We start from the raw sequence: 26,562 nt of genomic DNA, 5'->3' as shown, positions 1-26,562 counted from the left end.
AGGGGAAATTTCAATCACCAGGGGGCAAGGATTTGTTTGAAATAACGTATCCCAGGGTAAGACTACTCTTGGGATACGATCCAAAGATTGTTTTGAAAACATTTGTATTTTTTCAGTGGATACTTCATGTACAGAATCGTTTTATTTTATAAAGTCTTTTTGCAGTTGCTTTTTAGTGAGTGCTTATGTACAGTGTTTTTATAAAATGAGGAAATTTATATAGTATGCCAGCATACTCTGCTTTGATTCTGAGTTTTCAAGGTTTGGTAGTGTTCTATGAAAGCTGCTTCTATTGCAGAGGATGTGTCTCTTTCCAATGCCCCTAACTTAGCATCTCAGGAGCAGGAGGTGGGAAGTGGAGCACTCTTTGTAATCATTGTGGGAGCTAACCAGGTGCCTGGATTTTGGTGTCTGGTGTCATTTGTGTCCATCTCTGTAGAAAATCCACAACATTTGCTCAAACTTGGTAGACGTAAGATAGAATTTTATCCATCCTCCCGTGGTGGCAGCTGGCAGTCACAAGCAGTGAGTCCTATAAAAACTTTGAAACCTAATTCCTTTTAACTGGATCTCCTGCTAGTGATTTTCAGGGAAACAAAACAAAAAGATGAATGATTTATTTTGTGTGCTTTCTCTGTAGAGATTTGTACTCTTGGAAACAAGAATATTTGTTTATGCTTAGGTATCCTAAGCTCCAGACTCACCTGACATTATCATGTTATCACCAACAGCATCTGTGATTAATCTGGAAGACAAATATAGGTTTATTCAATAATTAACTTGAGATATCAGAGGCTGTTGTCTCCCACAGTAATTCATAGTGTGAATTGGTGCTGTCATATTCTTGAGGAAAAATAGATAACAGAAATTAGATTAACGGCCTACATATCCTAAAAGTTAACCATGCAGGATCTGTCACTTCCAGGCTGTGGAGAGTTAGCAGACCACATCTAAGATTAGAAGAAAGCTTTCTTATAATGACTGAGAACATGAGAAACTTATCCAACAAGAGTTGGCATAGAAGATTAGTAGCAGACTACACAGACTCCCTGACACACGGCTTGCTCTTTATGGTGACTTTATGAGGTGAGAAGTCAATTTGAATTAATGCTTCCCTGTGCTATATTTATGAGTATGTCGTGATGATTACTGCCTGAGTCATTCTTGCAGAAACATACTTCTCTGGGTTCTAGATCATCTGTTCTTAGTGGTTTGCTTATGCCCTTTAACAAAGCAAGACTCTTTCTGTTCTCTGTAGTACATGGTAGCTTTTCTCTAAATCTCCAAACTGACAGATTAATTTTTGGGGTGGTTGTTTCATCTTGTTGAGTAGCAGGAAGGAACACCTGGAAAATGGGATGCAGTCATTTTCCATAGTTTAGTGAGGATTACTGGAAGCAATTGTATCAAACTCTAAATGCTTCTGGGAGGTCGCTGAAGCGCAAGCACCATCTACCACTTCTTTCCAGACCACGGTGATAACGTGGCATGGGTTTTAATGCAGTAATGAAACCATTCTTACAAAGTGGAAAGTTGCTCTTTCAGATAAATAATTATTAAATAATTATACTAAGAGAGGAGATTACTTTAAAAAAAAAAAAAAATTTACAAAGACTTCAAATAGCAAGAAGTCACTAACCGTAGTACTGATCCAGGAATTCCACCTGAAACGTGACTGTTGGAAAACGTGCCAGTTTTGATAAGAGATGTGTATGTGTTGGGTTAACCCTTCTTACTGCTTCAGAAATTGAGATCCTCTGTATAACCACAGTTACAGTGATGTATTAGATAAGGTTTGCATATTTTTCAGTTGCATGCAGCAATAGAACAAGAGGCATTGGGCAGAAACTGGAACACAGGAAGTTCCATACTAACACAAGGAAGAAGTTCTTTACTGTCAGGGTGATGGAGCACTGGAACAGCCTGCCCAGAGAGTTTGTGGAGTCTCTTCTCTAGAGATACTCAAGGTCTGTCTGGACATCTGCCTGTGCAACCTACTGTAGGGAACCTGCTTTAGCAGGGAGGTTGGACTTGATGATCTCTAGAGATCCCTTCCACCCCTATAGTTCTGTGATTGATATCAAAGAAATACAATAACAATGAAAAACGCACTCCTAGGCCATACATTCTGTTTGTCAACTATTTCCTTGCACTTTTCCTGCAGTCTAATGTAGTGGTTATGAAACTTTTGGATTGTAGAATTGTACTGTGATGTACCACAGTTATTTGGTCTTAGCTAAACGTGTCCCCATTAAGTTGAATTTATGCTAATTCTGTCCCAGTTAAACAGCAGATGATGTTAGTAGCTGCACTATTAAATTGCTTTCCTAGAGACATCCCATTAAATAAGCTATGCACCCAAAGTGGAATATAATGAAATACATTTTTAAATAAGCTTAATATGTTTAACATCTTTATGTAATTATGTTCATTATGGATGACAAAAGACTTCTTGGGTCACGTTGTCCAGTTGATGAGCATGGAACTTACCATGTGCCTTGTGTAGTTAGTTTTTAAATACCCTAGGCTGTTTCTTCTACTTGTCTTGGAAGGTGATTCCACAGCCTGATGTTATTTTTCTAATATTTAACCAAAAAGTCACTTCCTCCCAGTGATTCTCTTCACAGATTGCTTATATGCCAAGAGCATTTGGGCACCAATCCATTTAGACTTCTTCAATTATTTGAATAATCAGAGAAAAATCAGAGAGGCTGTGTGAATTTGACCACAGAATTTGCCATTTTGATCAGTTCAGATTTTAGTTATGTGTTCCAGGTTGTATATTCCTCCTGTTCTTGAACAGCTCATTATGCCAGCTGGATCCAAAAGGAGCATTGTCTTCTACTCATTTTGGTTATTGACAGCACCTGCTGGGATGAGGAAAATGAAGTGGAAGTTCTACCAAATGAAGGCTGCCCTCCTGTATGATGTATTAAGTCTGTGTTAAGTGATGCTGTAGTAAATCAGCATCTCAGGTAACCTTTATGCCAGTAATACTCCATTTCCCAATAGACTGATACTGGTTGTAGTTCATGCAGTAATGCAATGTGATGAATTGTAGTGATGATAATTTCAGGGACAAAAGCATAGAGTCAAAATTTTGTCGATCTGGTTTTGTAAGCTGGTTTCTTACAGCTTATGTGTTGATATGGTTGAGCACATGCCATGCAGCTGTGGGAAACTGCAAGAACCAGTATATGGGGCTCAGAGTCCAAACAACTACAGAGGAAACTCAAATTGGCAAGTAAAGAGTGTTTGCTAGACTACTTCATATGCCAAGAGAGATGGGCAGTATGAGGAACAGTGGATTCTGTAATATTCTGCATGTTGAAGGAAGGGCATAATAGTTAAGAGGCCATGTCTCAGGACTTTGCCTCAGGGACGTTTCAGTGCAACTCACATGGAGCTACTGTACAGCCTTGTGAATTCTGCTTCCTCATATATGTATTATACTTTTTTACCTTCATATAAACTATGTCTGTTTCCAGCATGGATAGTAAGTAGCTTGCTTACATGGTGATCAAAGTATCTGGCAATATACCATTACAGAAATAGCAGAAGAATTGGGACAATTTTCTTATTCTCATGTACTCTGTCTAGGTGGCATAAACAAGATGGTGGGATGGTAAGGGATATTGTGTGCCCATCTTACTGGGAAGCTTATGAAATAAACCTTGAGCTGTTAATCTCAATACACAGCTGAAAATGCCAAGGGGTTGCTTACTCAGCAGCTCAGCATGGCACTTTTTGGGGGGGCTCTGTCAGCTCCTGAAGTAGTTTTAGAAACCTCAAATGAGGAAAAAATGATAATGTTGCAGATAGTTTGATATCTACGGAGTGAAAATCAGTTGGCAGATGTAATAATAGGGGAAGTAAAAAAAAAAAAAAAAAAAAAAAAAAAAAAAAAAAAAAAAAGGCCAGAGTACATCCGGCAATGGGGGAATGTAGAGATAGCATATTGTAATGTGGCAGATTGAAATGTATGCAACTATTTTGTCTCTGGGCATTTAAGCATTTGACAAATCACGGCTGGGAATTGGCAAGAATCTTTGTTGTTTTGTTATCTTGTTAGTTGTCAAGGAAAGAAGTCAGAATTTGTTCAAGTTCTACCTATGCAGAGCAATGAAATTCAAGCACATTAATATGCCATCAAGCTCAAGACCTACGTTCTTCCAAATGCAATTTGAAATGTCCTCTGCCAGTCTTGTTATTATCAGGCTTTGGCTTGGCTTATGTGACTGCTTAATATGTTTACAGATGTGTGGAGAAAAATTGCAGCTAGTTCCATTTTGGATGCTGAACTTCATTGAAAATCCTCCAAAACCCCAGCAACTACCTAACCTGAGAAAACACATCAAACCACTTTTGTAGCAAAGAACAGGGAGAAGGATGTTGCAGGGCAGGTTGGGAGCAGACGTAAGGAGCATGTGAGAGCCTGCATTACTCTATCTCAGCACCTTACATCCATGCAGGTTGATCCAAGTGTTGGCAAAGAGGGATTTGCGTGGGAAGAAAGGCTGCCTGAGGCAGCATCTGCATCTTGAATATGTTCCCACAGTAATACCACGCTTTCAGCATGAATGCACTCCCACCTATGGCTGAGACTAAAAAGCATCTAAATTGGGCCCTTCATATTATATATGCCATGTGTTTAGGTATACATTAATTCCTTTCCGTTAGTTAGTTCTGTAATTTTGACTGTAGACAAATACCTTCATCTGAATATATTTCCTGCACCCAAAATAAAAAATAATGGGTTTCAGTAGTTAATGGTACAGCTTGGCATTAATTGCATTTTTTGAAAATCTCTGCCCAATGATACCTGTTAAAATTATTTCAGATTAGTTATACTATTGCACATATGGTAAGGATAGCGATGTTATAAATAAGGAAGTTTGCAATTCTGTAGCCACAAAATGCTGCTCACAGAAGACTGAGCTCTTGTAGGCAGTTTTTTTGACTAGGGAGGAGGGAATTCTTTGGGAATTGCCTTGTACAATTTAGAACATGGAACCAGCTGTAAGAAACAATAGCTGTTGTCTTGGCCTTGTTTAGAGGAGGATATGTGAATCCATATGTTGATGTATGTGTATGAGGGATGAAAAGGGGGGAATTCTAATTAGAGTCATTAGATCTCTTTCCAAGTTCTTTAGCCAGAATGTGAAGTTTTCTCTATTTCATTATAATTTCCCCAATTTTCGTATGTTTTTGCCACTTCACTTCTGTTGAATACAGATGCAGAAGGCCCATTATAGGCTGCTAAGGATTATTGCTAACATTAGAAGAAATGAGATACGAAGGCTGATTAAATTAGTCATACAAGTGGTGGATTCCCTAACTCTCAGTGTCTGCAGATCTTCACCAGATGCTAGTCTGAAATGTTTTAGAGATGCATAACTTACTGAGTTCAGTGCAAATATAGCTGCAGAATATAACAACTTCTGCTGTGGAGGAGTTTCAGGCTAGCTGATCTAATGGTCCCTTCTGAATTCTAAAGCTCTGCAACTTGAATTCCAAATTGCAAAGAAGGCTGAAGAAGGTGAATTGAGGCTTAAAAAAAGGTTTAGTAGACGTGTTTTTTCTCAAGTTGAGAACAAATTTTGAACAACTGTCCTGTAATAGAGGAGGCCTGTTGTCCTTTGGCCACAGCACTCTAGAATACTGACCACAGTTGGGCAGTGCTGGTAGAGATGACAAAGATGGAACGCTCACTTCGTTCATCTGTTGGGACCAATCTCAGTTCAGACAAGGAGAAAAAGAGTCTTGTGACAAGCTATATTTGACTTGGTGTTCCTGCTAAAAGCATAAAGGTAAAACACAGTTCTGAGGCTTGTTTCCTGGAGTTTTCCCTCAGCATAGTTGCTCATAACGTAGCAAGGCGTCTGCGAAATAAATTGCGTATAACTTTTAGCTGATCCAGGTAAGAGCTAAACAAAACTTTGCTGGAATAAATTAACACCATTAATTGTGCTCAAAGAAACTAAGCATATTTCCCTCAAAAGAAAGTTTGGCTAAATGTGTTACAGCAGCTGCAGAAGAAAATGTTAGCAGGCAGGGCAGTCCAGCTCAACAGCGTGCATCATCTTGCCCAGTGGCTATCTGTCTGTACTGTGGGAGCTTATTTCCCTTTGCAATTTTCCTTTTCATTTTCCTCTCCTGTTTCTATACGTATTGGTGAGAAGGCTGCACACTTCTGGTTCATATATAATCTGTGTAATTGCTAGCAAGCATCAGATTTTTGAGCTTCTAGCTCAACATCAGATCTGCTCTACCCAGGAGATTTCAGAGCAGGCAATCAGGGGAGTCAAACAGAGCTAAGTGCCCCTACCAGTGCCCACTGATAGGTTTGTTAATGTGACCTGTAGAACAGCTAACGTGCAGACTTTGGAGCTCCCTGTCCATTTTACAAAGCCATTTTCACAAGTGTCAGATGAACTCCAATGTGGAATTATTTTCCTATTGCAGATATCTCTGCTGACAGCAATAAAGTAAAGAATCTGTCAACCGTACACCTGAGATGGTAAATACTGTCATTGCTGGCAAAAGTCCACATATGCTACTGGTTATAAAAGAATGTAACATAACCTCTCACAGTGTCAGTTCATGTTTCCTGTTTTACCAAACTGCTGGAGACTGCCAAAAATAATACAACGTGATATGCTTGGGATATCATAGTTTATTTCACTGCTCTGACACATTTGAGGTGGCACAGAAAGAACTGATCTGTGCATTCCTTCCCCTCCTGAGGAACTCACAATAGAAATGACTGCAAAATTGTTTTTGAATTCAGTAGGAATTGGCGTGCTTTGGACGTACTGAAAGACATCATGTTTTTATTGAATTAATTGTATTTTATTGATTCGTTTAATGATTTATTCATCGAATTATTTTATTCATTTAATGATAAATGTGTGATTGAAAATAGCAATTACTTCTTGGAAAAAAAAAGAAAGGAACAGCAAGTTGGAAGAACATCATAAAAGCCCACAGAATGGGTTCCATCTTGTCAGAAATAAATGTCTCCATTCCCACAGTTCGCTATGAACAGCTATTTAGCAAGTTGTGGATCCTCATCCCTCTAATCTTCCTTGCTCCCCCACAAAAAAAGCAAAAACTTTTCCTGCTCAGCTGGTTTTGTGTTGAGTCCCTCTGTGCCCAGACATAGGTTATTTCTGTTACAGGGAGGATTGAAAAGGCTGCTGCTTTTTGCTAATGCTTTGCTTTACAGCCAGTGGGAGCAAAATATGGAATATTTTTACTTTACCAGCAAAATAATTACTTAATTTTCAACTAGAACCTGGGCAGAATTCATGACCAATTTGACTGCAACAGTCTTGCATACTCTCCACTGTTCTCTAGCCTGAACCAGGGAACAATCACATTGGATATCAGGAAAAAGTTCTTCACTGGGCACTGGAACAAGCTGCCAGGGCAGAGGTCGTGATATCAAGTTGCAAAAGTTCAAGTAGCACTTGTTTGGACAATGCTCTCAGGCATATGGTCTGATTTTTGGGTGGTTCTCATGTGGAGACAGGAGTTGGACTTGGTGCTCCTTGTGGTCCCTTCTAACTAAGGATGTTCTATGATTCTGCAACCCAATTAGCCAGTTGCCCTGTTCCCCTGATCCCTTGCCAAATTGGTATCCCAAAGAGTATTAGGAAAAACCCTTTAATTTCATCTTCTCTGGATAACTCTTCCTTGATTTGCCTTAACTAAGCATCATATTTTAGAAAGTGAAATCTTTATAGGAAGGGACAGGAATACTCTGTAGAATTCATTGCTGTCCTTTGCATCCAAGTGGGAGCTGGCTTTGCAAGAGGCCGGTGTGAAGGCAGATGATGTAGTGGCAGTCGGAGTGCAGAAGGCATGGTGGGAGTCTTGATATTGATGAGGTTAATTTGTTATGTACTGTGGGACAAAAGGTAAAAAAAAAAAATTAAAAAAAAAAAAAACACTATGGTATAGCCTAGCCAAGGAGGTATTTATACGTGTGTGTATTTGTGTGGCAGGGGACAGCAGTGGGAGGAAAGCTGTGGAGGAAACAAGAATAAGTAAAACAAGATTGATTTATCGGCTCTAAATTGTTCATCTGTATTCCATTCTTCACTGTGCTGCAGAGGAGGAGAGCAGCTCTGGCACCATGGTGGGGGAAGAGAGCAAGAGAGGGGGAGGAAGGTGAGATCTATCACAGGCACCAGAAGCTCTTCATTTTCCAGAGGCTCTGATTAAACAAATGTTGCTGCTGCCTGGCAGCTCTTGCAGACGTTTTTGGGGATAGAATTAATCAGGAGGTAATTTGTCTGCTGCAAGAAGCAGGGTGGCTTGGCAGCACGTTTGTGGCAGGCTTTTTTTTTTTTTCCTAGTTTCCCAGGACAGCTAAATTTCCCAAACTTCTTTCCCTGCCCAAAGTAGTGCCAGCAGCTGGCTTAAGGATGGGGGATTTGGTGATGCTGGGCCCAGCTGGGGTAAATGTTCACCCTGAATAATGATGTGAGACCATTGTAAGTTGATGATGGAGCCCTGGCAATTACTAGGGGAATGGCCAAAAGGAGTGAACTGTAGAAGTGAGAGAAGGATTGCTGCTGTGCAGAACTAGCTGGTTCTGAAGGGGATTAGGCTTTTCACTGTGCCTGAGCAAGGAGGTGGATGCTGCCCTATTGATGCTATTGCACTTGAGCAAGAGCTTAAGGGGCCAAAAGAGAAAAGCCTGGCTCGTAAGAATGATGTCTGGACATGACTGGGGTAAGACCCAGATAACTGGCATAGGCATACCAGTATTGTGTGTGGACAAAGTTGTTCAGTATCTCGCCCATTCACCTAATTGAGATTTGCCTGTACTCAGCTTCAAACCATATTTTTGGGTCCCCTTTAGCAGCCTATTCTGTTCACCCTTGTGAAACTGCTGGAACCTCAGTCAAGGCACAGCTGGGTGCAGGTTGCCCCCATGGCAGTCAGTTCTGTAACGCAGGTGAGGATGAAAGCTGGCCTTCTCTGTGATGTTTTCTGAACTCCCCAAGCGCGTGGACGAGGAGTCATATTAAATGAATACTGCATCCCCCAAAGTATAAAGCTCTCTATATTTACTGACTTTGGTTCTCCTGGTGTTCAGGGAATGAATGGGCAGCATTGCAGTGGTGGAGCTGTAGGTGAGCAAGCAGATAATCTGAATTACCTACGTTACCTGAAATCACTTTGCCTTTTTCCTTTCACCTCTTCTTTTCTTGAATCTTCTAGATAATTCTACCTTCTACTATTTGTCTGTGGTGGGTGTAGAGGATATGTGGCAGTACAGCAAATAATTGCTGTGTTTGAGTTTGCAATGGACGCGCTGTCCAGGAGGGATGAAGTCACTCATATTATGCAGGCCGCTTGCAGGAGTGATTATAAAATCTTAATAGCACTCAGTGAAGGGCATATGTATTATCAAAATCTTATTTCTGCAGGGAATTAGGAAGTTTAAAAATACATGCTAGTGACTGAAAGACCTGATTAACCTTTAGCCCAAATGTCCGGGCTCTTGGGGAAAGAAAGATGAATTTTAACTGACAGAAGACTGCTACTAGAATGGCATGACGTTCCTAATGGTGAGACTGTTGTCATTTTAATGCTTCTTGACTGCATAACTTGAGGTTAGCACTGGCAGCCCTTAAATGGCAGGAATCTTACTCTTCCAGTGTCCTTGACCTCCTTGTTTCCAGGCCTGAAGAGTTCTGAGATCAGAAGGGACCCTAAAGCTTTCTGTTTTGTTGCCTAGGAAGCCTGTTACTCGCTCAGGACTGAATCTTTGCCTTTCTTGAATTGGTCTTAGGTTTGATGTCCAACTTTGTTTGGAGGTTTCCTTTCTAGTGGAAATGAAAAAAGTCATTATTGCATATCCTTATCATAAAGCTTCTGGGAATGTTGCTTGATCAGTTGTTTTCATAAAATAGAATGAGAGTTGGTTGTGTTACCTGTGCAGTTGGGATGGTTGGATCAAGTCATGGAGATTTCTGGCTGGGGGATGAAATAACATCCTCGAAGCCAGTACTTCTTGTGCTTCTCACCCAGATACCATCTTGGCTTCTGTAGGACACAGTTACAAGTATGGAGAGAAATGTGCTTGCACAGAACAGATTTCCCTCTCAGCTGTACTTAGACACATTTGCATTGTACTCAGAAGTCTAAAGTAAGAAGTGGTCTCAGCTGGTCAAATCTGCAGGCATCTCACAGAAAAGCTTTCCCTTCTTCTTGCTTCTGATAAGGTGGAAACTGGAAATTTAACATCTGCTCTTTCCAAGCAGTAAATTTAGTAAGTCTGAGAGAGAGATCTTTAAATATGCAGGTTTATAAACTCAGAAAGCTGTCTGTCCTGTCTACATTCTGTTTTCTGTCCAGTGGAGCCTGAAAATTGTTTTGCTCCATTGAGGAAAACTAAAAGGAAGAGGAAAGACTTGTGTCACACTCTGCTGAGCTCCTTCGGGTAGGATAATATATTTTGCAGTCTTCAAGAATGAAATTTTCTCTGTGTGTCAGAGAGAACCTCCTTTCCAAACTAAAGCTTTGCAGTAGGGCATCCACACCTGCAGCTGAAATGGTAGTTCTGCAGCCGTGCTTGTGCTGTACAACCAATGAGCACGCCAAGTGCTGCTTTCTGCATTTAAGCAAGCTTTCTCATATTGTAGGAGAAAAAATTACACGTCTCTATCACACCTACTTATGCAACATTCATTCAGAATAGCAGCTTTGCTTTTCTGATTTGAAAAGAGAAAAGGAGAACAAGAAGGAGAATGATAGAGTGACATTTATTGCACGTGATGTGTGGCTCTGACCTGAGGAGAAATGAAGGACCTCAGGAAGAGCACGATGCCAAAATAGGACAAGCCAGAATGCCCCACAAACATGGTTTTAGACAGTCAGAATAAAAGCAATAATCTGGAAAGAGTGAAGATCACAGAGCTGCTAGGGCCTCTTGTAGTACCTTGGGTCCCTGGAGTGGAATTGGGTCAGGTGGAGAGTGACCCTAGGTTTTACCTTTGTTTAAAGGGGAATGTTGCCAGGTGCCCCTTAGATGCTGGTCATCACATAGCTGGAAGAAGCCTTCTCTGCTGCTGTGTGCTGATTTGATGTAAATGACTGGGGGATGCTACAGCTGCAGCTCCGAACCCTCACAGGCTGCTGGATGCTTCAGGGGATGCACTGCCTGAAGAGGCATCGTGCCCTAATAGAATTTTTTCTCAGCAGCAAAAATGCTTTTTTTTTTTTTTAAATCAGACACGAAAGATGTAGAGGAAAAGCTGTGATAACTTACATCTCTTTATTCCCCACCATAGGCATATCACAACAGGGCTCTTATTCCTTCTCCATGCCCTCCCTTCCCTGAACACAGCGAGGTTCCTCCCACCTGCCCACAGCCCTTCAGCAGCAAGAGCTCAGCTCCCACTGCAGCCTCCCAGCCAGAGCCTCCCTCCAGGCTCCATCAGCTGCCAGGGCTGCCTCTTTCTGCAGGCTGTGCAGCTCGCCTTGCTCTGAGGCTTGGTTTTTTAAGCTTTCTGTTGAGATATTTTTCCACCTCGGCAGCATTTAGCTATTGATCTGCGCTCCCTCCTCATCAGTAGCATCCCAGTTTGAGGCAGCAGTTGTTGGCAATGTTGCCAATGTCAGAAAGCTGCAAGCAGAAGGAACTTCTCATTGTGGTTAGGACTTTGCATGATCTGCAGCCTCTGTCCCTAATCCAAAGGGCCACATCTGCTGTCCTGCTGGAGTCCTCTAGAAATCATCCCAAATCCATCTGGCATGTGATCTGAATTTACACCTTAGTGCCCCGCGCTCCCCGGAGCTTACTGGATGTTGAAGGCTTGTGCATCATGGATGTGTTTGGGAGGTAGAACCCATCATTCTGGAGACACTTCCTACTATAGGAAGTCTCTCATCCACATGCAGATTTTCTAACTTGGTTTCAGCTCTTTTCATTTTCTGCCACGTTACTAAGTAATAGGGTATTTATGAAAGTGGTGTCATTGGCAGCTCTTTGCTGACTGATGAGTAAGACCTATTAGAAAGAGATTACTGATTTTTATCCAGGCTGTTCTATATCTGCAGAAGCAGTGAGAAAAGAATATCTGATACTCTACTGCCATTTTGTCACTGATTGCCAAAGCCCTCATCTTAAAACAAGAAAATATTCCCATTGTCATCTTCCTTATGATTACTCCTTCATGATTTCCTTTGTTTTAAGGATTGGGTCTGGAGGAAACATAGCAAATAATATGTGGGCTGCAATCTTCCAAAGCTCCACGAATACATTAAGCTTCTGTTAAAGTGCTTTGAGAAGGAGATTGATGATGATTCTTTCTGAATATTTTTTTTCAAATTGAGATACCTGAGTTCTTTAGAGAAAAGCTTTAAGTGTCCTAAAAAGTAGCCCCTATTAGCAAACCCCTTCAAAATAGATTTTACTGAACTATTTGTGTGAACAGCATGTTGATAAAAGAAGAGTCATCCAAATGAACAGAATATATCTGTGCTAGATGTATTATTGCAATACATCGAGGCCCCTTTAACACCAGACCTATACATACATGCAGAAAGGCTTATTTGCAATAGTTCCTGCTGATCTATTGTTTTTCTGCCACTGCTTGCTGTCTCAGAAAATATTGACTTTTCAGCAGAGCTCTTGCCAAGTTCTTCAGCACAGGCCTGTGTTCAGTGGGGCTTCTCAGATGCTTCGATCTAGTCAAAATTACTTCCTTTGAGTCCTTTAGTCTGTTTCTTTCTCAAGTTTTATTCTACATCGTGAGGAGGTGAAAATGCTGGATTATTCCCCAGACTAACTCAGCTTGATGACAGTGTCACCATGGCTCAGTTTGACTCTCTGTTTTCTCTTTTTGTTATCTCTTTGTTGATGAACACCCTATGGCACTGGAAAGCAATCCTTAAAGCGGGTGTGAATTCAGGACATTTGCCAACATGGGAACTACAGCACTTCCCTCACCTTTCTTCAAGCCTTCTTACAGATCCAGCTTTCCACTGCAGCTGCTGGGGGTGGCTCTGCACACTGTGAGAAGCTGTCTTGCTATGTGCAGGTATTTGCTCTGCAGCTTCCCTGGAGTAGCCTGGGTGCAGCAGCAACAAGGTGCTATTAGGGAATCCTGTGTCTTGTGTTCCTTTTGGTGCTGTCCTCCAAAGAAAGCAGTGCATCTGGGCTGAGAGAGGCTTTCCTAACAAGCAGCTGCACTGGTTGTATTTTTAACATCCTATTAGGAAGTTCACATGTCTAAACTTGCTGTGCTAAATGCTCTGTTGGTGATGCCAGCTGATAATTCTGAGAGACGTACTTGCTGCCTGTATTTTTCATGTGGCTACCACCAGTTTAGGATTTGTGAGTTTCATGAACAGTGCAGTGAAGGTGCACGAAGAGCACAGCTTCATGGAGGGCAGAAGGCTGGTCCTTTGGGAAGGGAAGGACTTCTGCATTGTTTCCAGGCTCTAAAGAATTCCCCTCAATTGTCCTTGCTGCTGCACAAACCAGAGTTTTTATCAAGAACTGTGACGGTACACTTACAGGGGATGTCCTAAAAGAAAACTTGAATTCTGTCCTCACTGGGAAATACCTGTTGTGGGATCCTATCCTGCTATTAGTGGAGGTGGCTGTGTAAAACATCAATTCTGATGACTTGTGTTTACCTACAAGGTAACAAGCTATTTACTGTTCTTAAACCTTGCTACTGTCACCTCAAATGTTCTTTTTAACAGGATGGTACTTAGCCCAGATTTCTATTGCAACAGTTTATTGCTTTCTCAAGGAGCTCTAATAGGTAGCTTTTTTTTTTTTTTTTTACCCTGTATTACCTTCTGACAGCTTTAAAAAATGGGAACAAAGCTTTGCAGTTTTGCACCTACGTAAGTCCTTTTACCCAGTGTACTCAGATGTGCATTATAAAGGCTGAAAAGGTCTTATAGTCTTACCATGAGCTGTATACTTTTCTACCTGTGCTGCAGCAAAGTGTGACACACAAGGCAGGTGCAAGTTGCTTTTCCCAAGACAAAGCACAGGTTTTCGTGGTGCAAAGGAGCTCTAAGGAATGAATTTCTCTTTATTTCAGTAATACTTTTAACATATGGCAAATCTGTGCCCTACTTAGACGTTGATGCAGGACTCAGATATAGTGATGTTGCTCAGTGCTGGATCAGGACAGGACTTCTTGTATTTAGCAGTACACAAGGTAATAGTGGTTGGCTGACTCGTGCTCTCCATAGGCTGTCCATCCAGCAGCTGTCACTTTGCTTTGCCTGCTGGGTAGGTGATGGCTGTGAGTTACAACACCAACTGTTCAGTGTGGCAGAGACTAAATAATGTGCAAAAGAAGTTTGCAGGACCTCAGTGCAGCACGGAGTGTGCCAAAAGCCACGGGTCAGTCAACTTTGTGGTTGCGTTTCTTTGCTGGATGTTTCTTTACTCATCAAAAGCTCCATCCTAGCATTTTGCAAATTCCTGTAAATCACTGATGTGCACCAAACGAGGTTCATTCTGAGCCATTCCACAGGAGATGAGGCTGAGGAAGCAGTCAGATTTGACCATTGTCCCCTGAAGAGGTGGATGCTGGTGGCAGATGAGATGCCCAAGGTATTTGTTCCCATGCCCACAGCCAGCAGGGGTGCCTCGCATCCCTTGTGCCTGCATGGCTCGCTCCTCCCTGGGAACCAGCAGCCCCACCAGCCCCTGGGCATATTGCCCAGTTCACAGCTGCTGTGGGGAGCTGCTGCTTTTCTCTTTCCTGCTATAATAGCAGCCTTATAAGACTTCCCCCAGCCAGCCATCTCCTCTAGAATAAAAAGTTGCATGTTTCCGCATTTGACTTCTGCTGTGATATTTGGGTTCATTTATTGGGATCCTGGGAGCTGGTTGTAACTCTAGAAGGAGGGAAAAGAATTGGAAAAAAAAAAAAAAAAAAAAGGGAAAGAAAAATAAAGGCATGCCAGGGAAAAGCCAGTCTGCAGTAGAAATTCAACAGAAGATATTAAAACAAGAGTAGTTTTGTAAGGGAAGACGCTGTGCAGAGTTGTGGGGCAGTGGTGGTACAGACATCTGCCTTCTGCTGGACAGCCATGGTAGCACCCTTTGACTCCTGTCAGGATAAATAGCATCACATTTCCAGAGAATCTCTTGCATTCCTTGCCTGACACGCTGCACTCTAATTCCACACTGTAGCAGATGATTCAAAAGAAGAATAGCATTCTGATATCTTTAACTTCAGTGCTAGCTTTCTCTTACCAAAATGTGACACAGGTGTCTGGATACACCGTGTCTGTGCCCCTGGACCTGGCCTGTTGGCTTGGTTCTGGACTGGGGTGAATTTCCTGAAGCAAATCCTTTGTGTAGTCATGCATGTGGTTGCAGGGGAACTGATATTTTTTTTGTTGACTTCTTCAACCTGGAATGCACAGAATTTGTCTTTGTCTTTCAAAGGAAAGCAAATGGCTTGCATTTAATTCTAAAAATAACTCCTGCCCCAAAACACAAAGTCAGTAGTCATAGAGTTGTAGGAAGAAGGGAGCCTGCTGGCTTGTTAGTATTGCAGATTACTGACAGTGTGGAAAGAAGTGCAGTGATTTATGAAGATATGGAAAGAAGAGTGGTGATAACATTCAAGTTACCAGAGAAAGGGTCTTTCATCACTGAAATTGTAAGCCTTTCTCCATCTGTAACTCATTAGCTACGTACTAGAAGTAGCACTATTTTAAGACATTATTTACCCTCCTAGGCAGGATCGATGTGTTTCTGGAGATGTGTGTGTTTCTGTGCATGTCACTGGTAGTTACTTCTCACTATTGATTGGAAAACTTGAAGCCAAATTCTACAGCACTGTCTTGATCCTTCTGTGAAAAAGTTTCCTTTGGCTCTGATTTAACACGAGTAAAAGGAGCAGGGGAAAAAAAAAAAAACAAAAAAAAAAACTGACATAACAATCACTGGAAGGAAAAAAGTGTGATTTCCAAGTGCTTCCTATACACGTAGTGAAGGGGATGGAGCAAAGGAACCAGCCTCCACAGGTCTGATGGGCATATCAGTGCCACTGATATGTCCTTAGTTAACTTTACATACAGCTGTAGATGTCTTGCCCTTTGCTCATGGAAGTGCTATTCCTGAAGAAAAGGGTTGTGTAACCTCATAGGTTTGTTTCACTCTTAATTTCCCTGGCTAGCAGGCTGGTTTTGTAATCAAGGTGAAGTGATTGAATGCTTTTGTATAGTTGATTTTAGTATTATGTGTGAAATAAATCAGTGTTATCTATCCTGGAGTGTAGTTTATTTTCCTGTACTGCATATAGATCTCAACAAACCTTTCCTTTGATTTGGGAGAGAAAAGATTGCTCCTTTGCAGCAATCAAAAATATAGGTCTGTGAAGCCATAAACCATTCCACTGCAGTTTTTAGAATGAGGTATGGCAAAGCAAGTCTTCTGTGTTTTTTCTTCATCTAAGAATAGTCTAGTTGAATTCTATATATGCTTGGATACACGCCATAATTCAAGGGGAAAAATTATATGCATTGTTCTAATTATTTATATGAGAGTACAGTAGTGATTTAACTACCTTAGGCAAAGGTCTCATCAGGCTTGACTCTGTACAAACTCAATTTAAAAAAAAAAGTATTACTGAGTAATTTCAGAACATTTTTAAGTGGCAATGAAAACGTTCTCTCCTTTTATTTTTTAATCCCAACACACGGACATTTTCTGTACATTTGTCAGTTCAGAGCAGATCTTGGTTTGCAATAGCTCTGACAGCACTTATTACAATCTGTCAAGTTAGTAATTTGTGAGCTCAGGATTTACAGAATAATTTTTAGAGCTAGCATCTAACAAGTCACGGTGCATTTAATCTTTTCATTGCTTCACATATTTTTGTGAATCACTCTGTTAATTCATGCAGCTATTTTTATTCCTGTGGCCTTGACTGGACTCTGATACCAATACAACTATTGCTCGAAACAGTTCTACAGTCATGATTTTCAGCTCACTGCTTTCTTTAGTGACATGAATGTGAAAATAAGGGTTTACCTAAAAATTATGACTGCCTATTTGCTGTAAGTTATGATGCATCAATATTAATAAGTTCATTCAGAGGAACAGCATATTTGTACACTGCCTTTTTGTGCAGTTCACAGATGTTCAGCCCAATCATTTACCATCACTGGGAGGATAAGCACCTAACTGGATTGAATCAAATGGTCCTACAGCATTTTACTGGATGTTTGGCTCTCGCATTGATCAGGAAAAGTATTAGCAAAGCTAGGGGAAATGACAGCACTTTGCATAACTGAGTTTAATCAAAATGAGCATTTTTCATAGGCAGATCTCCTTTTCTATTGAAAGCACATATGGAAACTTGAAGCGTTTGTTTCTGAGATTCCTGAACAGAAATTTCACATTCTGGGAGATACTGTAAGAATGGTTAACTCAGCTAATTGCTAATTGCTCAGCGTTGCAGCTTCTGTTCCATATCAGGAAAAAAGTAAACACGAAAGTAATACTCAGGATTAAAAGTGTGTTTCCTGGACCCACTGTTGCTATCATTTTTTGCCTGACAGACCGCAGTCCTGGGCTAATTAACCAACACCTGCAAGGCTTTCCCTGTTTATTTCAGAGGCAGTGCGTCTCTTTTATTAGTATCCCTGTGAGAATTAAGGCAATAAGTGGGCAGAAAAGGTGCAGAACTTGCTACTCAGTGTCACTAGAGATTGTTATAGACACAGTAGATGGATTTTCAAGGTCTGTTTTGTTTGGAAGAGGAATGCTGACAAAGGGGAGAGAAGCAAGAAGGGGAAAGGTGGAGAAGCTATCCCTGTACTGCCTGGTGCTTTGTGCTAGCTGGTGGCTATGGTTTGTGCTGTTGATTAGGGAGCATCCAGCTCAACCACAGGCCATGTCATAATAGCAGGACTCTCATTTCTTTTTGTATTATGAAGACACAAGGAAGGTACTTTGCCCCTCCTTCCACTCAGATGTCAAGATGGGAGTTCCCCACATTTTTCCTATGTTTCTCTCTACTCTGAGCCTTTTCTTTAATTCATCATCACTAACCAAAACTTGAGATGATTTATCATTATTATTATTACACTTTTCTATGGGAAAATTATATTTTAGAATGTTATCCTCGCTTTTCTTCTGTAGAACCAGCTGACTGCCATATAGTAAAGTTAATTTTCTTGTAGTGTATGCTATTTAATGTAATCATGTGTTTTAAGGGAAAACGCACCCAAATGTGTGTTCCTAATCGTGGGTAATTCTCATGTTATTTTTCTTTAGAAATCACAAGCATGTTATCAGGCATATTAATTGTTAGATTGGTGTATGACTAAGGATACAAATATCTCCTCGTTTTTCCCTCTCCCCTCTTAACATTTTGTTTGAGAAGATCGGTACGTTTTGTCTGTGAAAAGCCCTGGATTAAATGCCACCCACCATAGATTTTGTGCATGCGTTATTTTGCCAAAGGAGGTTGTCAGACATTAGGGGAAGTAATGTAATATTGGTTGACCTAAGACTTTAATTAACTGACAAGGAAGTTTACAAAAACTCGTGTTGACTTTGCACATCATTTTTCTGGGGCAGAAAAGCTTTGTCACAAACCACTCATTTCTTGTTTTGCTTACCTCAAGGCATGAAGGAAATAAAGATGTTCCTTATTTCTGGTGCAAATAGTATTGTAGAAATATGAAAGGGAAGGAAGAGATTTTCTACCAGTCATTCCTGTTTGAGCTTAATACAACCCAAATAAGGTGTATTTGATGTGCACATTTAGATTAGCATTGTGGGCTCAGCTTTGAACTGAATCCTTAGACACGAGGGCAGCACGTGATTTTAACCCTGCAAAAAGCTAGTAGACTACTTTCATATTGTCTTTTACCAAAAACAGTTTATGTACAGTGTTTACATGTTTTCTGATGATGACTGTAAGTCCACATTTTCTTGTAGACTTTAGTCAATCAATTTCAAACAGCTTTTTGCTCACAGCCAGTACCTCTGCCACCCTTTCTGTCTTTGATGGAGCAAATCAGTAGTAACATTGAGAAATAACTGGAGGTCTCCCTGGTCCGTGGTGCTTCTCCATTAGGACATAGATAGGTAAAAATGATCCGTGCAGATAACAGAGTTCTGGGAGCTCATTTGGGAAGTGCCAAATCAATCTGTGGCCACAGGCTCTTCCTGCAGAGGTGGATTAGCCTGGGGATGTAACATAACAGAGTACGAAAATTAGTGGTTCATTTTCACTGAACACAACCTTACAAAATGCTCACATCCAATATCAAAATTAGCCTGGATTTTTTAATTTTTTTATTTTTTCCAGAGAAATGAACATTTTTACATCAACTTCTTCAGATGCAGTCACTCCTCTGACCACTTTCTTGCTTTTTGCCATTCCCCATCTCTCACTGTTTCAGGGTTTCATTGATTCTGTACTCATGGCCCTGGGGCTGCTCTTCTTCCCTTTCTACAAGCTTGGAGTGCATGGAGAAATGTGATGAATCCCTTGTCTACTCTCCTGTAGTCTTTGATTCATGGCAGTCTCATCCCACCAGTTCCCAGGGACCATGTGATATCAGACTGGTTTCCCACACCTGTGATCCATTAGTCAAGGGACAGAAAAAAACCTGAAAGAATCAAATCTGTTCTGAAATGTGCAACAGTTCTTGTTCTTACTTTTCTTGTTCTTACTTCAGCTTTTCATCCTTCACCACTCAGCCAACTGGGTTGGACCTCAGGATCCAATACAAGATTCTGTTCACTCTTCCTGAGCAATGGGCAGGCAATTTGTTTGGGTTATGAGGCTATAAACAAGATTTCACATTGAAGAGTTCTATTACTGCAGCATTAAGATTCCAAATACCTCCCATAGACCTTTTATAAGCATCTTGTGTGGAACTGCTGTCACATCTCCTACCTTTCAGCTCCATCGTTATGTCTGCTAGGTGCTCATTTATTCATATTGGGCATACCTGTAAAATGATGGTCGTTGCTGAACTGGATAATAATAGTGATCCCACATGCGAACAGTCTGCTCAGCTTGATCAAAACCATTGCATTGTGTCAAGCCTCTTTTCTGCAGACAGAAAAATATCTTGGTTCATAGTAAAAATAAATAAAAAATAAAAATGCTCACAAACAAAATATGTATGTATATATACTTCTAAATTAAGAAAGTTAAAAGCTCATCAACTGAAAGTTTTCTTTTTGAAAACAGCTTTTAAGTTCTGCAGAAAATTAAGAGTTAAAATATATCGGAGCTTATACCTGCTAAATCTTCTGACAGCTCCTTCCTCATCCCAGTGCCTGAAAATGAATCAACTTAATTATTCCTGTCATTATATACATTCAGCTGGCTTAGAGTTGTCTCTTTATCGTTGGCTACAGCTACTGTCCTTGTCTTCTAGAACAGTTAAGAAGATTGAAAACTGGTGTGGTTTTTTTTGTTTGGTTTGGTTGTTTTTTTTTATAGTGAGAAGTTTCTTAGTTTAGTGGGTTTTTTTATAATTCTGGAGAATACAGACTGTAATAAAAGAAAAAAATCAGAAATTTTGGTATCTCTTGTCACTGTTTAGACTGTACCAACACTGTGTTTAAATTTACTTCTGTAGAACAGCATGCCTGAATTAATATCCTACAATAATGTGGAAGATTTGTCCAGGCTAAGATCAAGGGACTTGTATAGTGAAGTCATGGATTGCAATACGTGGAGATGGGAAAATAAAGAACAGCATTAAATTTTCTCTCAAGGACCTCTAAGTCTCTCAGGATGACTCTTCTGAGTACTTTGAAAATATAACCATTGATCTACTTAAGACAATTCATCCATTGAAATAACCTAAAAAATTGTCTTGAATTACCTGGTGCAACCTTTAAACATGTAACGTTTTCATTAAAGTGGTTGACAGGTTGCTTGTAAACTGAAGTCATTTTCTTTCCCTTCAAAATTAAATTTTCTTTATAGCCTCCTTTGTCAGTGGGCACCGTTCATTAAGAATGATTTGGTTGTTTCATTCTGCAGCCTTATTTCTTTTGTTTACTCTGTGAGTTTTGCTGAGGGAAATCTCCTTTGTGCCTGAAATTATTAAGCTGAATCTCAGTAAATATGTGATGTTTTCTTTATTTTATTTTTATTTTTTTATTTTTTTATTTTTTTACATTATATAAACCATGCTGCTTCTCCCCAGGAACACTTAGATAGGAGGGAAACTACATATGAATTCTTGGCATACAATTTGGAATTGTATGGAATACAATACAATTTGGAATTTCTCCAGTTTTCTATTTACTGGCTTGTTAATTTTTTGTATAGTCGTTTGGAAAAGTCAATGAAAGCAGCCTTAAAATGTCTTACATCTCAGCCTGATTGTAGAGGGGGATCTCTGGATGTAGAACAGTCCCATGGGTCATCTTTTATCACATGCTGCAAAGAGACGGGAATCGTCCCTTGTAGAACTTGTTAATACTGAGCCAAATTAGGAAAACATTGAACCAAGCACATCATAGTTACATGGATCCATGGCTAATACCTGACTTCTGTAGAACTCTTTGCATCTGTTCTAGCTGTGAGCTGTGAAAGGGATGTTCCATGTGAAAAGCTATCTTATTAAAGGGAAAGAGCTGTGGGGAAGTTATCAGAAGGGTTTATGTCTTGTCTGTTTCTGTGTGGATGAGTTGTGGTGAATCTCCAGCCTTATGGGATGTCCTGGGGGTAGCTTCTGAGAAGGTTGAGGCTAAAAGTTTGTACAAAGAGGGGTTTTGAAGAGCAGAAGGCAGAGACTTAACATTTCCAGAAGCTTGCAAATAACAGTTGGATGTCACAGGTGACAGCCACTCTCCTCCAGTCATGCCAAATACAAAGTTTGCATCAGAATGGCAACAAAGGATATACAAAGGGGTCCATTTTTTGTTGTTCAGAGTTGGAGACATGCTGCTGAAGTTAATGGTCAGTGGGAAGTTGCTATATAGATGGGTCTTGGCTTCAGATAAATTCCTCTTCCTGACGCTGATGCCTTCTCACTCTTTCTCACACTTTTTTATTTTGTCCTCTTAGAGCCTAAATATTCAGAGCTCTGCTCAATCCTGAAAGGCTTTATCTGCATAGATAAAAGTTCTTGTGACAAGAAACAAGAGTGAGGAGGAAGTGTGGGAGAGGCAAAATAATCAGAATGTGATATTTGATTAGGTCAAATAAGCAAAATACAGAGATACACAAAAACATCTTAACAAAAAGATGTATAATTTGGTGATGGAACAGATTGTGCTGGATGCCATCTCCAGACAACTGGAAGAAAAGGAGGTTATCAGGAGTAGTCAGCACGGGTTCACCAGGGGGAGGTCGTGCTTGACCAACCTGGTAGCCTTCTATGATGTTGTCACTGGCTGGGTGGATGGGGGGAGAGCAGTGGATGTAGTCTACCTTGATTTCAGCAAGGCATTTGACACTGTCTCCCACGACATCCTTATAACGAAGCTGAGGAAGTGCGGGATAGATGAGTGGACAGTGAGGTGGGTTGAGAACTGGCTGACTGGCAGAGCACAGAGGGTTGTCATTGGCGGTGCAGAGTCTGGTTGGAGACCTGTAACCAGCGGTGTTCCCCAGGGGTCGGTGCTGGGACCGGTCCTGTTCAACATCTTCATCAATGACCTTGATGAGGGGGTAGTGGCCACCCTCAGCAAGTTTGCTGATGATACGAAGTTGGGAGGATTGGCTGACACGCCCGAAGGCTGTGCTGCCATTCAGCGAGACCTGGACAGGCTGGAGAGCTGGGCAGTAAGGAACCAGATGAAGTTTAACAAAAGCAAGTGTAGAGTCTTGCACCTAGGGAGGAATAATTCCATGCACCGGTACAGGTTGGGGGATGAGCTGCTAGAGAGGAGCTCTGCAGAGAGGGACCTGGGTGTCCTGGTGGACGACAGGTTGGCCATGAGCCAGCAGTGTGCCCTTGTGGCCAAAAAGGCCAATGGCATTCTGGGGTGCATTAAAAGGAGCGTGGCCAGCAGGTCGAGGGAGGTGATCCTCCCCCTCTACTCTGCCCTGGTAAGGCCTCATCTGGAGTGCTGTGTCCAGTTCTGGGCTCCCCAGTACAAAAAAGACAGGGATCTCTTGGAAAGAGTCCAGCGGAGAGCCACAAAGATGGTGAAGGGCCTGGAGCATCTCCCCTATGAGGAAAGGCTAAGTGAGCTGGGTCTGTTTAGCCTTGAGAAGAGAAGACTGAGAGGGGACCTGATCCAGGTCTATAAATATCTAAGGTGTGGGGGGCAAAGTGGCGAGGCCAGACTCTTTTCAGCAGTGTGCGGAGACAGGACAAGGGGAAATGGCCAGAAGCTGGAGCATAGGAAGTTCCGCACCAATGTGCGCAAGAACTTCTTTACAGTGAGGGTGACGGAGCACTGGAACAGGCTGCCCAGGGAGGTGGTGGAGTCTCCTTCTCTGGAGATATTCAAGACCCGCCTGGACGCCTACCTGTGCGACCTGGTGTAGGGATCCTGCTTTGGCAGGGGGGTTGGACTCGATGATCTCTGGAGGTCCCTTCCAACCCCTACGATTCTGTGATTCTGTGAATTTAAGGTTATGAATATGAACCATAGAAATGTAAGACAGATTAGTTAAATAAAAGGCTGGGAATAAGGTCCTTTATGCCATAGATATTTTGGTTAAATAAAAAAAAAAGTTGTTTTTTTTTTTACTTTTTTTTTCCTTCCGTTTTCCTCTTCATGTCTATGTGAAGTTACCTGTCCTTGTCATAATGCAGAACTTGGAATCCTCTTACTGTACAAAAGGTCATCAGATACAAAATGCGCCTTCTAAAACACTCCTCTCTCAGTAGGAGAAGCAAAGTGTAATGCAATTACAACAACTATCTGCAGTGTTTATGTACAGTTATATTGAGTAGAGCATACTTTTAATTTCATTGTAAGGTCAGATACACAAGGAGGATTACTGCTGTCTCTGAGACAGCAGTAATCAACGGCTGGCAGCTCAGCTTTAGAAATTTGGAACAGATTAGAAGATCTTGGCAGTGGATCTCAAATGCTCAGGAGACTCACTGCAACCAACAGCTTTGACATTCTGGACAAGTTAAATATTATTTGCTATAAACATTACAAGGCAATTGATCACCCCTTAAATACTGGGCCCAGGGTGCATGCTTCCTGCCTTCTGTTTTGGGAACAAGGGCAGCCCATAAACCAAGGAGCTACTTGATGATATTCCATCAACAACTTTTTAGATTAGAGCAAAGAAGAGGAATTATTTGCATGTTAACCACAACAGTGAGTAACGCAGAAGGAAAGCAAGGGCTTATGTAGGATTTTGCAACCACGCATGAATGAGAGCATCCATGGTCATGATTGAAGGACTATGTTTGCTTGCAACTCTGGTTTAGTGGTTTAGCAACCGGTATGGCTGCTAATAATAATTAACTGTAATTAATGTAAAACTTTTATATGATATATTAACTGGCAGCAATTAGTAGTCATTGCAAAGAAGGCAGATAAAAGAGGAGAAGGTAATTTTAGGCATCCTACTCCTTGCTGGGCTTGTCAGTGTACTTTTTTTCCACTTTTCCTTTAGCAGAGCTTCATCCATTGCCTTTCCTAAGCTCTTTCAGGTATTAAAAGACCCAGAGAAATCAATAGGAGTATGCCACACATCTCATTGGACAGTATTGTCATTCAGGTGTTCGGATTGTGGTTTCCAAAGTGTGACAGCATGTTTATCACACTTGGGCTGGTGAGACTAAATGTAACCATTATGTAGGCTTTACTAAGCAAGAGGAGTTCACCCTTCAGCTGGGAAAGTAGCTGATTCTCAGCTAATAAAGTGCTGTGAAATATTTGGCTGAATGCGGCCACCATCTGAGAACAGATGGTTCTCTGTGTAAAAGACACACTGCATAGCTATAGAGTAGAGAACTCAAGGTTTCTTTCTGTCTTCAAACTAAGTTTCAGAAGACTTGCACAGGCACACAGCAGTCTGTTCGATTTTTAGGAGTGGATGGACTGGACCTCTTCTTTGTCTGGGCCAGATTTCCAAGATTTACCAAGAGTAAGATCTTGTAAGGGTGCATGGAAATGTGGCAAAGGCATTTGTTATCCAGCTGGGCAAACAGCTTCGTAAGAAACATGTTGCTCTTGGAGGATATATTTAGGATGGATGTGGTTCCTGTAGGCGACTGTCTTCCATTTATTAACTGCTTACTTTCAGCTGTTGGACACAGTTTATGGATTACATCTAGGAAGGAAGTTACATCTAAGGAATTAAAAACAGAAAACATAGTGCAGGCAATGAGAGTTAGAAGATTGAGGCAGCACATGTGAAGCAATGAAATATTCATATGTAAAGGTAAATTTTCAGAATGACTAGGGAACCTCTGAGGGGCTGAGCTTCTGTTTTAAGATACGTGGTGAAGGTAGAAGAAGAAATTGAAACAAACAGTGCAGAAAAAGCTTTTGGCCTCTGTGTAGCAGTTTAATTTTGGTCACATCTGCCTTGATACCATCGAAGTTGGTTACTGCTTCCTACTGCTTTCTAGCTGTTGGATTTGGGTGGGATGGGCCTTTCTAAAAGTGGAAATCTTGTTTCAGCCAGCTTCAGCACAGCATCAGATGTTTCAAGATGTGCGATTTGCACCAGCACTAGGGAAAGGAAATGAATCCACAATTTGGAGAGAAACACAGTAATCTGTCATGTGAAACCATTTGAAATGAAGCCAAGCACTTCCCCTTAGTTAACTGTGTCTCAGCAGTTTTCTCTGATAAAATAATTAATAGTCAGATTGGTGGGTGTTGCCCACCCATCCTTCATTCTTGTTTTTGGTTTGCGTTGTTTATGACATTGCTTCAAAAGCAATGCTCTAATATCTGAGGCAAGTTGGTGTCTTCATTCTGACTAATGTTCTCTGTTAACAAGTTCCCTTTCCTTCACTGTATATGATCATAAAGTGCCTGCAGTGTGGAGCTTTTGCAGGATCACCAAAGGGTTGAGATGAGAAGGGACCAGTGGACTCACCTGGTCTAATCTCTGCTCAAGTCAAGACACCCAGAGCAGGGTGCCCAGGACCATGTCTCCCTTACAAGAGATGTTCCGGTTTCTTTATCACTTCTTGGTCATCTTTATCATCTTGTTGGACTCCTTCCATCTTTCTCTTGTACTGATGAGCCCAGAAATGGACATACCAGTCTCTCTCCATTTGAGAAACCATGGAGATTCATTCATGTTGAACATGCTGAGTATTGAAACAAAATAGCTGCAAGGCAGAAGGGAAGGAGGGGACAGGAAGAACTTAGCACATAATAATGTTCACAAGGACAACCATATGGCCAGACTGTCCCTTCTCTCACTATGACAGCACTGAGGGAAGCAACAGGACACAGTCAGTGGCTTCACACATGGTCAGAAGAGCAGCTTTGAGGTCCAGCAGGGTAGTTGCAAGGTCTGAAAATCTCTCTGCAGTGTGTCCAGTGGGCAACTAGACCCTGCGGCTTGTACACGTCACCTGTGTCGAGCTGGCAGAAGTCAGGATGTGCATCTGCACTCTTGGCTCCTTAGGACA

General features: G+C 41.2%; 1 protein-coding gene across 19 annotated transcripts in view; it reads left to right on the top strand.

Annotated features, from left to right (window-relative positions):
* Positions 1-26,562, top strand: part of ELMO1 (engulfment and cell motility 1) — a 295,982-nt gene that overhangs the window by 241,203 nt on the left and 28,217 nt on the right. Inside the window, exons 1-2 of one of the 19 annotated variants that reach the window (XM_090142304.1) lie at positions 23,705-23,847; positions 25,215-25,352. The exons of 14 other annotated variants lie outside the window; for them this stretch is intronic. In XM_090142304.1, the coding sequence (XP_089998430.1) occupies positions 25,332-25,352 (21 nt within the window). In that variant the 5' untranslated portion in view covers positions 23,705-23,847; positions 25,215-25,331. Of the gene's footprint in view, positions 1-26; positions 1,087-23,704; positions 23,848-24,535; positions 25,353-26,562 lie in introns of those variants that run through there. 4 more of the 19 variants (XM_090142307.1, XM_031590455.2, XM_031590454.2 and 1 more) reach the window with 4 other exon arrangements.

The sequence above is a fragment of the Phasianus colchicus genome, chromosome 6, assembly GCF_987193195.1.
Source record: "Phasianus colchicus chromosome 6, bPhaCol1.hap1.1, whole genome shotgun sequence".
Lineage (NCBI taxonomy): Eukaryota > Metazoa > Chordata > Aves > Galliformes > Phasianidae > Phasianus > Phasianus colchicus.
Note: the sequence above shows the minus strand (reverse complement) of the source record. Positions and strands in the feature narration are given on the sequence as shown.